The 14,056-nt window shown below is 31.2% G+C and overlaps 1 protein-coding gene across 1 annotated transcript; it reads left to right on the top strand.

The window, feature by feature from the left end:
• The first annotated feature begins 895 nt into the window (after window positions 1-895).
• LOC136079143 (uncharacterized) lies at window positions 896-2,281 on the top strand. Its single transcript, XM_065794861.1, has one exon. The coding sequence runs from the start codon at window positions 896-898 to the stop codon at window positions 2,279-2,281; it is 1,386 nt and encodes a 461-aa protein (XP_065650933.1).
• The last annotated feature ends 11,775 nt before the right edge of the window (window positions 2,282-14,056 follow it).

Below are 14,056 nucleotides of genomic sequence, written 5' to 3'. Positions count from 1 at the left end.
TAATAATGTAGGTTTAATAAAATGTAGGTTTATTTTAAAAATATTAAAATTAGTATATTCTAAAGTTTTAAGTTAAATTCTTTAAAAATAATCAGATTAACAAACTTCACACAAATAACAATACAGTCGCAGGTCTTCCATTCATAACACTTATTTAAAATTAATCAACAAAAACTATCATAGTAGTTAAAAGGCTAATACAAATGTTTATTTTTTTATTTTTTTACAGGTGTGACGTGTAAGCGAAAAAGTTGACATGAAAAATTACGTGAGAGAAACATAAAGCTTCTGCGAGGAGATGCTAAAACAACTAAAAATCTACTATCCATGTTTTCTAAACTGAATTCAAATACCCTGCAACACCATGCTAATGCTGAGCTTGTTGATGAGGTTCAATCTCACGTTGCTAAAGAGACCCAAACAAACCTTGATGATGAAGATGGCATTCATACTGACAATAATGAAATGACCCAACCAATCCTCATTCTAAACATCACAGCTTCTTCAAGCATGGTAGAACCTACTGGTGATAACGAAAAAACTACTACCCAAGTGAATGATTGGTTTAATAAGCCTCACCTGAATGAACTGACAACTTTCTATAAATATCACCCACATCAGCCTGAAACACGTCACTTTAATTCAAAAATGGTGTATTATCGTCCTGAAGATGGTATGCAGCGTATGTTTCTTTCATTTTCAGAAGAAGAAGAGTGCCTGTTTTGCAGTGATTGTTTGGCACATGGAAATGAGAAGCAGCAACCAAGTTCGTTTGTAACAGGTTTTAACAGTTGGACTCATATCCATCAACGTATTGTGGAACACAAATTGTCAGAGACACCAAGAATGTGTCGAGGCTTATCTACATTTCTCTGCTAATCGAACCATTCTAGATATGGTACAAGGTCAGCAATATAGTCTACGAAAACAGCATGTTTTACATCGTAGATTGATCGTGGACAGAGTAGTGTCAATTGTCAAAGTGATTGGTAAACGTGGTATGCCATATCGAGGTAAGGCTGGTTGCGAAGCCGTCAATGTTTTGGCTAACAACAGAGTGGATCATGGAACATTTCTTGAAATCGTGATTCTTGTTGCGAAGTACGATGAAATTCTAAAAGCGCATTTGAAGGAAATTATCGACAAAGGCATGCTGAATGATAAACAGGATAAGAGGAATAGAGCTAACAGAAATACTTTTATTTCCAAATCCACTGTAAACCAAATTATATTAGGAATCGCTAAATTAATGAAAAGTGCTATTGCTGAAGAAGTACAACAAGCGGGAATATTCTCAGTGCAACTTGACACAACTCAAGATGTAACACAAGCGGATAAATGTGCGATAGTCCTGCGATACGTTACCGAAAAAGTTGAGGAGCGACTTGTTGTCGATTCACATTCTGGAAAAGGCAGTGATCTGTGCAAATTGATGTCAAATGTTTTGGAACAAAATGGCATTGATATTACTAAATGTGTGTCAGATAGTACTGATGGCGCGTCTAATATGGCCGCGGCATACAATGGATTTACTACATTATTAGAAAAAGCGTCTCCTGGACACATTCACACATGGTGTTATGTGCATGCTTCAAATCTGGTCGTATGTGACGCCACTAGCAGTAATGAAGCTTCAATGACACTTTTTGGTATACTTCAAAAGACTGCTGTGATTTTTCGTGAGTCCTACTCGAGAATGGACCTTTGGACTGATCACATGAAAGAAAAAAATGGCCAAAACATTCACAAACGACTAAGTGTTATCGGTGCTACTAGATGGGGGTCCAAACACGATGCCCTTCAAAAGTTTTTTGGTACGTTTCGCGACGGTGAAGGAGCATTATACACAGACGTCGTTCAAGTACTGGAAATAGCAGTCTCTTCCACTAAATTAAGTGTTGAAGCACGCTATGATGGGCAGTGTCTATTAACGTCCTTATTGAAGTATAAGATTGTACTGACGGGATTTGTATATCTAAGAATAATGGAGTCAACCACACCACTGTCCAAATACCTACAGACGTCTGGATTGAATTTCATAAAGGCGTTTGAGACGGTTAAAGTAACTATTTCAGAAATTCAAACTCAATCACGCAATTTTGATCAAGTTAAGGTGGCCGCAGACCATTTCATTAATGTGTCCGCAACCATTCTTGACGAGAAAGAATGTGACTGTGTTATACAGACAGATTTGCCAATGGTACGCAAAAGAATAAGAAAAGTAATGGCAGGAGAATTAGCAAATGATGATCCACTTACAGATCCTTTAAAAAAAGTTTGAAGTAGAGGTCCACAATGGTATTCTAGACAGTGTTAAGAAGTCTGTCGACTAGGTTTGCATCACACGGTGAACTGGACTCTGATATGAGTTGTTTTGACCCCAACGGATTTTCTGAGTTATTGGAATGTAATATTCCAAAAAAGGCCCCTCAGAAAATCTCATGTCATATTTCGGCAACAGGTGTGTAAATTTACTTATAAATATAATTGATTGGTTTCTTGTTAAATTTTATTAGTAATTGCTTAAGTATTTTTGTTTTCCAAATTGGTAAACTTCATTAAATTTTTAATTAGCATTAAATAAGGATATCTCTATTGTTCTTTATTTTAAATATTTATAAGATTATCTTTATCTTTTTATATTTTAGGCGAAGAAGCGCAGCTGTTGCTTGAGCTGTTGGACTTTGCAAAAAAGTGGCCAGTTTTAAAAAAAACATTGGAAGAGTTACGATTGTTCTGATCAAATCACGATTGATGAGGATGAGGTTGAAAATGAAGATGATGCCACCAGCCATAAATGCGGCCCTCTAAAGAAGTGTCGCTCGTACATTTACTGTTGCTACCATGTGCTTCGAAAATACAATCTTTACGGCAAGAGCTACTGCATGCTGCACAGGGCTTACAAATTCATGCTCACAATTTCAATTACCCAAGTGGCTTGGAGAGGAGTTTCAGCAAGTTGAAATGTGTCAAAACAAGATTGCGAAGTCAGTTGACAGAAGATCACTTGGACTCACTGTTAATGATGTGCATTGAAAAGGACATATTGAGTAACATAACCAACGATGAAATTATTGATGAACTTGCTAAATCGAGTGGTGAATTAAAAAAGTTACTGTTTTTATGATTTTTAGTTTTTATGATTTAAATATGAATTTATAATACAAATATAACACATGTACTTAAATGACATCTTTATTGATTTTAAACAAGTGTATACCAGTCCTTATTGTTCAATAGTGTTTCAAAAATATTTAAAAGTGAGGGTTTACAAGCGAATACGATTTTAAAAAAAAGGTCACTTGGTGGGCCTTTTTCATGATAGCATTTCCCGGGCCTTTTCAAAAGCCTAATCCACCCCTGTATAAGATATATTTATATATACTTTTTTTAGTTTAATTCTTTATAAAATTTTTGTAAACTAGTTAAAGAAATATTTTAAACATCTAATGTATTTTAGTTTCTAATAATAATTTTTTTACATTTTTTAGGTAGAGTATCTGCTGTTATACCTGCCTGCTGCAATGATGGGACCTGCCAACCTGAGAAAACACCGTTTCTTTCATTTTTGAAGCCTAGTTGTTTCAAGCTATCCTGTCCAACCTTTATAAAACGTTGTCTTCGCCAACCTTATTTTATGATACTAGAAAACTATATTAAATCGATTCTTAAAAGTGAGAAATTAACAGTTACAAAATTATAAAAAGGTTTTAATTAATGAAAATGGCTTCTTTTGTAATAGTTACGTGTTTAAAATCTGCATTTGTTACAGGAATGTTTTAATTTTAAGTAATAAAACATGGAAGTGGTCTTAAATTTATGGAATTAAAACTACACATGTTAAGAAAATGGCGAATATTAGGGGAGAGAATTTTTTTTCATCAAGCCAAAGTTAGAGCACTATGGGTTAGTGAAAAAACAAAATGGATTCCAACTTTCTTCATTTAAAGCAACGATCTTTCATAATCTGCAATAATAAAAAAAGTGCACTAGCGCCTATATTTAGAGTTTCTATTTCTGATTATATGTGCATATGTATATAGTGCTCTATCTATTTAAAGTGTTAACAAAAATTAGATTTTATCACTATGGATTTACTTTTTGCACAAAACCCGACAAGAATTTGCCCTTAGACAACTTTTAAACGCTGAGCCACCTTTTGAACTAAACCCGACATAAATTTGTGCTTTTGAAAAAGAATTTTCAATCAAGGATCTGTTCTTTTAAAACGTTTCAAAAAATATTAATATTTCAAACATATAAATGTTCAAGATCGAATAAGTTAAAATTCGTAAGAAATTCCTAAAAACAAAAGTTCTATAATACTATAGTTGAATTTTTAAGATGGGCATTGACGGTTTGCATTATTTGCATGGGGGTTTGCAGTTATTACATTATTTAGTTAACAAGATGAGACATACTCCGTTAACTTTTTTTTATTAAAGCAATTATCTTCCGAAATTCTTTTTTCATTATCCAATAAGTTATGTAATATTGCTATTGAGTATACGCTATTATAAATTGTGGCGGGTATTAGGGGAAACCATCGGGGTGGTGCCCTCTTCCCCCTCCCGCTAGGACGTTTTTTCAGAAATATTTTTTTGTGAATTGACCATTATACAGAAGGTTAGCGTTCCATTAGATGACTCAAAACGCGAAATGCGAAAAGCAAAAAAACACAGACCTAAAAAATTTTTGTATGCTAATACGCATGCGTTTATTTTGAATTACTGCGACATGTTTTTTTATTTTAAAATTAGTTTTACATGAAAATTTACATGTGGATAATGTTACATATATCCACATGTAAATTTTCTTGATTTAAGAATAAAATAAAGAGATGTTTGTTTATAACTATATAATTTAGATGTTTTTTTGTAACTATAACATTTAGATGTATAAAGATGTAAAATTTAGATCTAAATTTTATCTGCAGTCTATTCCAATATAATGATCACATGGATTTACTTAATAAGACATACACATAAAGAATCACATAGATTGCAGTCTGCTCACGTGAACATATGTTATATGTGATCATTAACATTATCATTTAACATTTAATTTGATCACATTTAAATTATATTATAGTGGTTTTTATAACGAACAGCATTGCTTTATTCGTTTCTCAGTGATGGAATATGAAAAGAAAATAATGAAAGATTATTTTATGTTTTATACAATTAAGTAATTGTTGCAATGGCTATTTCTAATAAATGCACACCCAAACACTGCTGCAGTTTCAAACCAGGCTTCAAATTTAGGTATTAGGCAAATTTTATCTACAGATGGATAAAAAATTAAAGAACATGAAATTTTGAACTCAGTGCATTATTGTAGCTTAGAAGAAAAAAAGTTACGGAAAAAAATACTGAAGGTTTGAATTGCATTTTAAGTTTGATTATAAGATAAATAATTGTTTATAATCATTAAACAATAACTTTTATTTAAACAGTTAGCATATTGCCTTACTAGTTAAAAAGTAATGTCATGTATATGTTAATAGTAGAGCTAAATAGAGCAAGTTTTCATTTGCACTGATTTATACTAAAAATTAAAGCATACACAATTATGGTTGCAGTTTTATTATTCAATTTGGATTATTTTAATGAAATAAATCAAAAAGTATATTTTAAGAATAAAGATTATCTCTATTAAGGAATACCCTTCATTGTATACTTATCCAGTATTTTTGAATGTGACCAAGAAATAATAACAGGTATGTTGTTCGGACCACAAGTTGTAGAAGTGTCTAAGCAGGAAATCACTTTAGATGCCTAAGCTGAAGTGATAAGAATGTAAAGCAATCGATCAACTTGTTTGTTGGCTGTTAAAACGTGACTAGTTAAATCAAAAGACGAGATGTTGATGAAATGTTCTTAGCAAACAACAATTCAGTTTTGTCTTTAGGCAATGTAACAAAATCTGAACCATGCAAGAGAGGTAGAATAACAGATTTGACCTTATGTTGACACTGTTAAAGATTCTCAAGAAGTATCGAGACCATAAATTCTGAGATGAAATACGAGATTGTGAACTAAAAGTAGCGGATTTTGGCATTAGACAAAACTTTTTTACAATTGTTTCTAGCAGTGGTAAGCAAACGTCTGTTTTCTGGAGAATTGTTTTGCTGACAGATATGAAAGTAATGGTTACAATTAAAAATTGCAGCAGCACTTTAGCAAAATACGAAAAGAGTCCCAGTCAGCTTTAAGGTAGTTGTAAGATGTACGATGATAAGGGGATTCTGATAATGAAGAAGAATGAGATATTAGTTTTAGAGAGATCAAACTGTGATCAGAAGAACCTAAGGGTGAATGTGGAGAAACTGAACACTAACTAGGATCAGAAAACAAGACATAAGTTAAGTAGAGAAGGTAAATGATTCGGATTGTCTAGAAAACAAGTCGGAAAGTTAACTATTTGTGTTAGAGATTGCGAAAGGCTAAAATTTTAGCCTTTAACGCCTGCCGAGTTACTGACCTTAGAGCCAAGCTATTCAGTGTGATGAGCATTAAAGTCACAAACAACAATAATATTTGCTGACGGATAAAGAGATAGGGCTTGGTTGAAAAGAGATAATGAGATTGATATAAAACAAAAATCTTTGGTGTTTGGTGAATCTTTAACAGTATGTATAATAAGGGCAAATCTGTTATTCCACCCCTCGTGCATAATTCAGATTTTAGTATTATTCAAATACTACAATAGGCGCTGCTCTAAAGAGCTAGCGTCTCTTGTGCCATCTACTAAAATTTATTCTTGTGTTACTCGTCATTCAATTAAGTCTCATCCTTTCACTGTGGCTGTTCCTAAGTGCTCAAAAAATTCTTATTCGTCTAGTTTTTTCCCTCGAGTATCAATTCTTTAGAATTAAATCCCTTCCTCATGTTTTCCTGATTCATATAATTTGCAGTTTTTTAAATCATTATCTTGCTATTCATCTTTTTCCTTCCAGTAACTTCTAACTTTAATAGTGGTTGCTTGCAGCCTTGTTGGAAGTAAATATGTTTTTTTTTAAATCCGCCTTCTCTTGCATGGTTCAGACTGTGACCTCATTTAAGACAAAGCTGGATTGTTTGCTATGAACTTTTTAATAATCTCTTGTTTCCACTAATCACATTCTACCTGATATAGCTGAATGGCAGTTTAATCCATTGCAATCACCCCAGCTTCTGTATCCAAAGTGATTTCCTGCCTAGACTCTTCTACAGCTTGTGGTATGGACAACATCCCTATTTTTGTCTTGCAGAAGTGTTTTCCGGAGCTGTCGCCTATACTCTAAAAACTATTCAAAAATGATTATCAGAAACGTGTTTTCTTGCCTGCTGTGAAGCGGTGTCTGTTGTACCTATTTTCAAAAATTCTGGAGAGCGATATGATTCGTCTAACTACCATCCCATTAGTCTTCTTACTATCAAAAGTTAGGTTTTTAAGTCTTTAATTAACAAAAACTTAATCTCTCTAATTGAATCTAATAACTTTCTGATATGAATTTTGATCTTCTCGTTCTACTGCTGATTTGTTAACAGTAATAACCGATAGGTTGTGCATTAAAATGATGTAGGAACGTTAGGATGCAACACATACATTGACAAAGTGTTAACCCGTTGAACAACGTGTTAACACTTTATTTTACGAAATATTTTACGGATATTTTACGAAAAGATTTTCCGGATTTTTTAAATATGAAAATAAATAGGTTTAATATTAGATAAAATAACGACAATACTTTCTTTATTTTAAAATCGTGGTGGAACGCATGGCGCCGCATTTACCCGGTCCCAAGACCTAAACCTGGCGTATCACTTTTGGATATCAAATGGTTTTAAAGATCTCCCCGGTTTTGCTTGGAGATGCAGAACGTCTTAAAATAAATTATTACTTATAATATAAATTCTCAATAAATTAGTTTTGTTTGTTTTGGGCTTGTTGGAAACAAGGGTGTTGTTATGCTCTGTGTTATGAGAACATTAGGACTTCTTAGAGCACCTAAATAACTAATAAAGAAACAGTACATCGGCTAACGCCCGATGCATTGTGGTAGTAATATTTATTTAAATCTAGAACACATAGTTTGTTGAGCGCATATTCAAAAAAACTAAAATCTTATATGAACATAAGCCAGAAATTATTACTCAATTTTAAAACATGGCTACCCATTTAACAAGGCAAACACCAAAGTAGCCTTGCTTTAATACCTAAAACCATAATAGAAAGAAATTATAACTCATGTTTCAGCTATGAAGAGAAGTTAAAACAAAAACATTTAAATTCTTATAGCTCAAGTTAAGTACAATCTCAAAGAAGCTTTATAATAGCTCATAGAGAAAATAGTTAATGTTACATAATACATAGTAATATAGAATAAAGTAACATTTGTTATTTTCTAGTCAATTTACCATAACTTTGAGCAATAATATCTCCTAGGGCCATAAATTCCTTACAATTTGATTTGATCAAAAAAAATCATATGCATGCAAGGTTCTAGGAAAGATTAGACTGCCAAAAATCAACTTCTGATGTCAACCAGCTTTTACAAATTACACATTACAACTGGTGTTTTGGTTTCCCATGAAAAGTAAATGTATTTTGCGTTCCTTAATGTGATTCCTATATAATCCTATATTGATTAAGCAATAATTTTTCATAAGTAGGTACAGAATGTTTAAAAAAAACTAATTTTGAACTCCAAAAATATATTGATGATCATAGAGGCCTATAATACTCAAAAAATCTCTAAAAATAAGGTTTACTAGAAACATGATTACTCATGAGTAAAAGCTTGTTTTTTCAAACTTGGTATACTTGTGTGTGCTACCTGTATTTAGTGCGTGAGTTTTTTTTTTATTATAAGATTTTGTTTCTACTAAAGGTTATGCTACAAAACAACTGAATTTTCGAAAAATTCGCTACTAAGCCTCTGATCTTAGTTCCCAAACCTTTACTTGAAAATTATATTTAAAAAAAAATCAGGCACTAGCAGATCACTTGATAAAGAAGCCCTGAAAATTTCAAGTAGTTATCATTACTAATTCAAAAGTTATGATGTTTTTCGTTAGAAAGTTTTCTTGAAAAACGATATGGGAGAAAATCAAGAAACAAGAAAAAATAAATTGTTTTTACAACTAAAATCCTCCTTTTAAATAAGTTTCTCCTCCCTCTTTATGTAAATCTTGATCCAATATACCCTACTTGATGGCTTTTAGTTTTTTTCTTCTTGCTTTTGTCTTATCTGATTTTTTAATAAGTAAATTTTGTATGCTGCGTCGGTTCACTTTTTTAGATATAGTATTAAAACAGACACCAGTCTGTATTCCAAGTTTTTCATACACTCTAACAAGTCCAAATTGACCTTCATTGAATTAAATAATAGCACTCTATACACCTAACTGTAAAATTGATCTTTCTACAAAGACTTGCTTTGGACATTTCATCCAGATAATATTATTCAGGGACTCTTTAGCATTTTGAGTTTCCCCGTGGATGCACTTGCGAAGAGGGTCATCATTTGAAAGATCTTAGAAAATCTTTAACAAGATAGGAAACATCCATTGTGGTAAATTAATTCTTTCTTTATGTTTTTTAAGTTTATTTTTCTTATAACTACACCACGATTCCTCCCCTGGTGGACAAAACATGTGGCGTTTATCTAAGTTAGAAAAGTTGGTACAATAATGAAGGATAGCACCAATCCACTTTTTCATCGTGTAAATTTTTTCATTGTTACTGCAATTTAATTTTAGACTTCTTCAAATGGCAATACCATAATAATTTGTTATTGAATTAATGGATTTGTTTGTCAATTTTCCTTTTCCGCCTAATGGTGTAGAGGTATTTTTATATTCTTGTACTAGTGTACTAAGTCAAGAACCTATTCGTTTATTTACATGTCCAATACAATCAAGTTTAACAGGTGTAATAAAAAACTGCGCTTCGTAGGGTTTGGAGTTAACAACTTCTTTGAAAGAAGCTGTGTCTCCATCTCCAAGATCTTAGTTTATTCCGACTTACAGATTGCTGGAATATATCAATAACACCTGAGGATTCCATTGCTGACTTTGACTTGACTTTCGACGGTTAATTTTACAACTATGTTTAACTTTCCAATTTGTATATTGTGTTGTACCTTTTTTACCACCCCATATTATACACTGTCAATGTTTTGATAAAATAATAACATCCAAACACTTTCCTATGCTTACTGCTGTCACTACACCGTTCAACGAGGAGTGTCCTCTTTTTAGCCAAGTTCCATCAATTGATACACGACAAGAATGTATACCTGGGCCAGTTTTTTCCATTTTTGCTTCATTTGCAGCATTTTGCATACTTTCTATTTCTTGCATACTAATTTATTATAAAAAGGCCTGCCTGCTGTTTGCACTTTGCAACAGCATAACTTAAAATTACAAATATTCAACAACTTGGACGTATGAGGCAACATTAGAATAGCAAAAGAGATGTACTACTTTAATTTTAAAGTTCATTTAAGATAATAACGGAAAAAATAAAACGGTTGCTAAGGCCGTTGCTAGGCACTAAAATTTTACCTACCTATATACAATTGTGAATATTGTAAAAAGGAGTAATAAATTAAAAAAAAGCGTTCAATTTTTCATTGGAATATCTAGTTTGCCAAAAAATCATATTTTGAAAAAATTTTGAGTTTTGAACATATAGGAACCATCTTAAACGTGCATCTTCCAATATCTGAAAAAAAATCCATCTGCTCAGGTAATGAAATCCATGTGCTCAGGTAATAAATAGCCTACAAAAGTACTAAAAAGTGCTTTATTTTGCAAACTTTTTAATGAAAAAATACCCTAGCAACGGTATAGGTATGCTTATCAACCACTAATTCACAGTCTTAATAACTATCTATGTAAATTTAATTTTTTGATCGCAACAGTACCAACGTACTTGACAATAATAACACTGTTAGCTTTTTTAACCTAGCATTGTATTTAACAAAAGGTCTAAATTTACTGTGAGGGTTAGAGTTTGAATTTAGGCGCGATATTTCTTTTAATAACTAGTTGCTACAAACCATGTTTTACTTGAATTAATAAATTTAATTCATTGAAATTTTTGTAGTAAATATGAACATGAAAATATGTAGAATTACATATATTACATAGATACATTAGCTAATATATCTGTGTCATAGAAATATTACCTAATATAGCTATGCAATGGAGTTATGTAATGAAGCTATGTAATGGAGTATGTAATGTACATAAATAAGTCAGTGGTTAAATATAATATATATATTTTTTTAGTTCTGTTTACTATGTCATATATATTTTTCACATTTTGTTTATCAAATAAGAGATATTTATCAAGCTTGGCCATTCCTTTAAAATTATCTTTTTTAAACTAAAAAGAAAATTCTTCAACATATTCTGAAATTATATTTAAAAAGTTATTTTGCAAAATTTATACAAAATAAGTATACAAACAAAAAGTCATTATTGCTTTTCTTTCTCGCGAAAATATATTTTTTAATGACACCTCAGTCCACATTCAAAATTAGGCTTAAGTCGTTGATCTTTTTGTTTCGATTAAGTAAAATAATAGTATATTTTTATTAAAAAAAAATTATCTTCTATAATAAACATCAAATTTTTATTGTTACTGGTTCAATAATATTGCTTATTAAATTTAAGTTATGCTTTTTAAATTCAAAGATTTAAAAATAGTGTTGTTAAATTAGTGTTTGTTTACGTTTTTACTTTTTTACCATTTCACAGTTCCAAATTTTATATCGGAACTGTGAAAAGGTCTATTAAGTGTTTTCTAGATTCTACTGAAATCAACTCTACTGATATTTTGAGGCAGGCAGGAGTACAAGTGTTTTTTTGGATTCTTTTATCTCAGATTATTTGATTTTTTTAGTAATGTCAATCGGATCAACTCGAGATATTTGATCATGGACACATCAGATCATTAATTACAGTTTTCGTAGTTTTATTTCTCCAACTTTTCTTGATTAAAACTACTCTTTTATCACTGAGCATTTAAAAATATCTAGAACTAGATTCCACATCTAATCTACTTAAATCTATTTTTCATTCCATTACTATTGAAGCTAAAATACAATCTACATCGCACTATATTACTATAATACATATTACGTTTTCTTTTGATACTAAACAAAGTTTGGCTTAAATTAGTTTTAGTTACCTTTTTATAATTAATTTGGTTAGGTTTTTATAGCTAATAGGTTGGCTTTTTTCAAATCTGTAGACTCAAAGGAATTGCTCCAACCAACAATGCCACAGCAATGCTAAACTTCATGGGTGGAAACAGGGATAGGGCTTGTTGACAACGCAGATACTTTAGAGATATCTCAGAAACTTTTGTCACTGTATCATGTATAAAATACAGATGAAAAAAATAAAATAAATTTAAACTTTTTGAATTCGTTAAACTCTTATATATGGATTATATCTCGAACGTAATAATTTATCTAAGCATTTAAGTGTAAATATATCCTAAACAATTTATTACAACCAAATTATGACAAAATGTGCCTGCTAATATTTAAGATGGATTTCTCTAAAATTCTAACGCGCTTAAGTTAAACTTACTAAAGTCCAGCTTCAGATAAAATCAACTTTTTAAACTCTTTTAGAAAAAGGCTTTCAATTGCAAATGTATAAGTATTTGCTAATATAAACTACATGCAAACATACTATAAACTACATGCATATGTATGGATACGTTATTAAAAAATCTCTTGAACTTATTTTACATTACGTTTAGTCATGTGAGTTTGCTACAGCCATTTTCTCTGATTTATCCCTTATTTCTTTAAAATTTAACCCAAATTTACCTGATGTTATTGCACAAATCTGAATTCATTGACATGGCAGACGACAACTGTATCACATACGAAACAGTTTGTTTCCGTTTCAAATGTAAACAGGCCTAGTTTCAAACAAGCACAAAACAAACATAAATTTAATTTATTGGTAATTATCAATAGAAATTATTGATGATAGATTTCTTTTCCCCATTTCTTTTTTTTTGGTACAGTTTTCTTCTACCCCAGGCAAAGCCGGGGAGATCTTTGCAACCGTTTGACAACCAAAGTTAATAGGCCCGTTTTGTCTTCGGACCGGGGTGGCTGCGGCGCCACACCATGAAATCATTTCACGACGATTCTAAAATAAAGAAAGTTTGCCATCATTCTATGCTATTAGATCTATCAGATAAAAACCTAATCAAAGCTGTTAATTTATTTGTGAATACCCGCAATTCCAATTTAAATAGCCATTTAAAAAAAGGTTATTCGAATTATAAGCACTTTTAAAATATGCCAGGGTTGCCACACAAAAATTTTCATTAAAAAAGAGGACATTGGAGGATTATAAAGCAGATTTTGCATAAAATATAGTGGATTTATTTCATAAAGATCAAAAATTTTAAATGAAAATAGAGGATATTAGATGATCTATCATAAAAAGTCGACATTACAACCATTTCTAAATTTCACCGGTTTTGAAAACTTATCTATTTTTTAGATAAAGAGTCAATACTTTAAGGAAAATAATAATTTCAGAATGAATGAATGAATAAAAAAATAATTTCAAGTCTGATACAGTGTTTTGATTTATAGTCAGAACATTAAATACTTAAGAAAACTTAAACACAAAAAACTGAAAAGTTAACTTTGACGACTTCATTAGCTTTTTCAGTGGTTTTACAGGAGGAGGTGGGGCATGGTTCTTTGTCACCTGAATAATTCAGATAAAATTAAATTAAGCTCTGACCTTATCAATAACTGACCTTAAACTGTTAAAGTCAATCAAAATTGTATTATACTTACCTTGAGCATCTTTAATATCTTTTCGATTAACTATAACAATCAAAGAAAAAGTAAGTAATATTACATATTTTTTTTAAGAGTACATTATACCAATAATTACAATGTAATGTCTTTGAAAAATGAGGAAACTTCATTTAGCAAATTTTGATAAAGATACTCAATTGGCAAACTTCTACATAATACAATACCCAAGAGGGAGGCTTGTTTCTCTAAAAAAAAGTT

The sequence above is a fragment of the Hydra vulgaris genome, chromosome 04 (assembly GCF_038396675.1).
Source record: "Hydra vulgaris chromosome 04, alternate assembly HydraT2T_AEP".
Lineage (NCBI taxonomy): Eukaryota > Metazoa > Cnidaria > Hydrozoa > Anthoathecata > Hydridae > Hydra > Hydra vulgaris.
The sequence above is the reverse complement of the archived record's forward strand: the minus strand, read 5'-3'. Positions and strand labels throughout refer to the sequence as shown.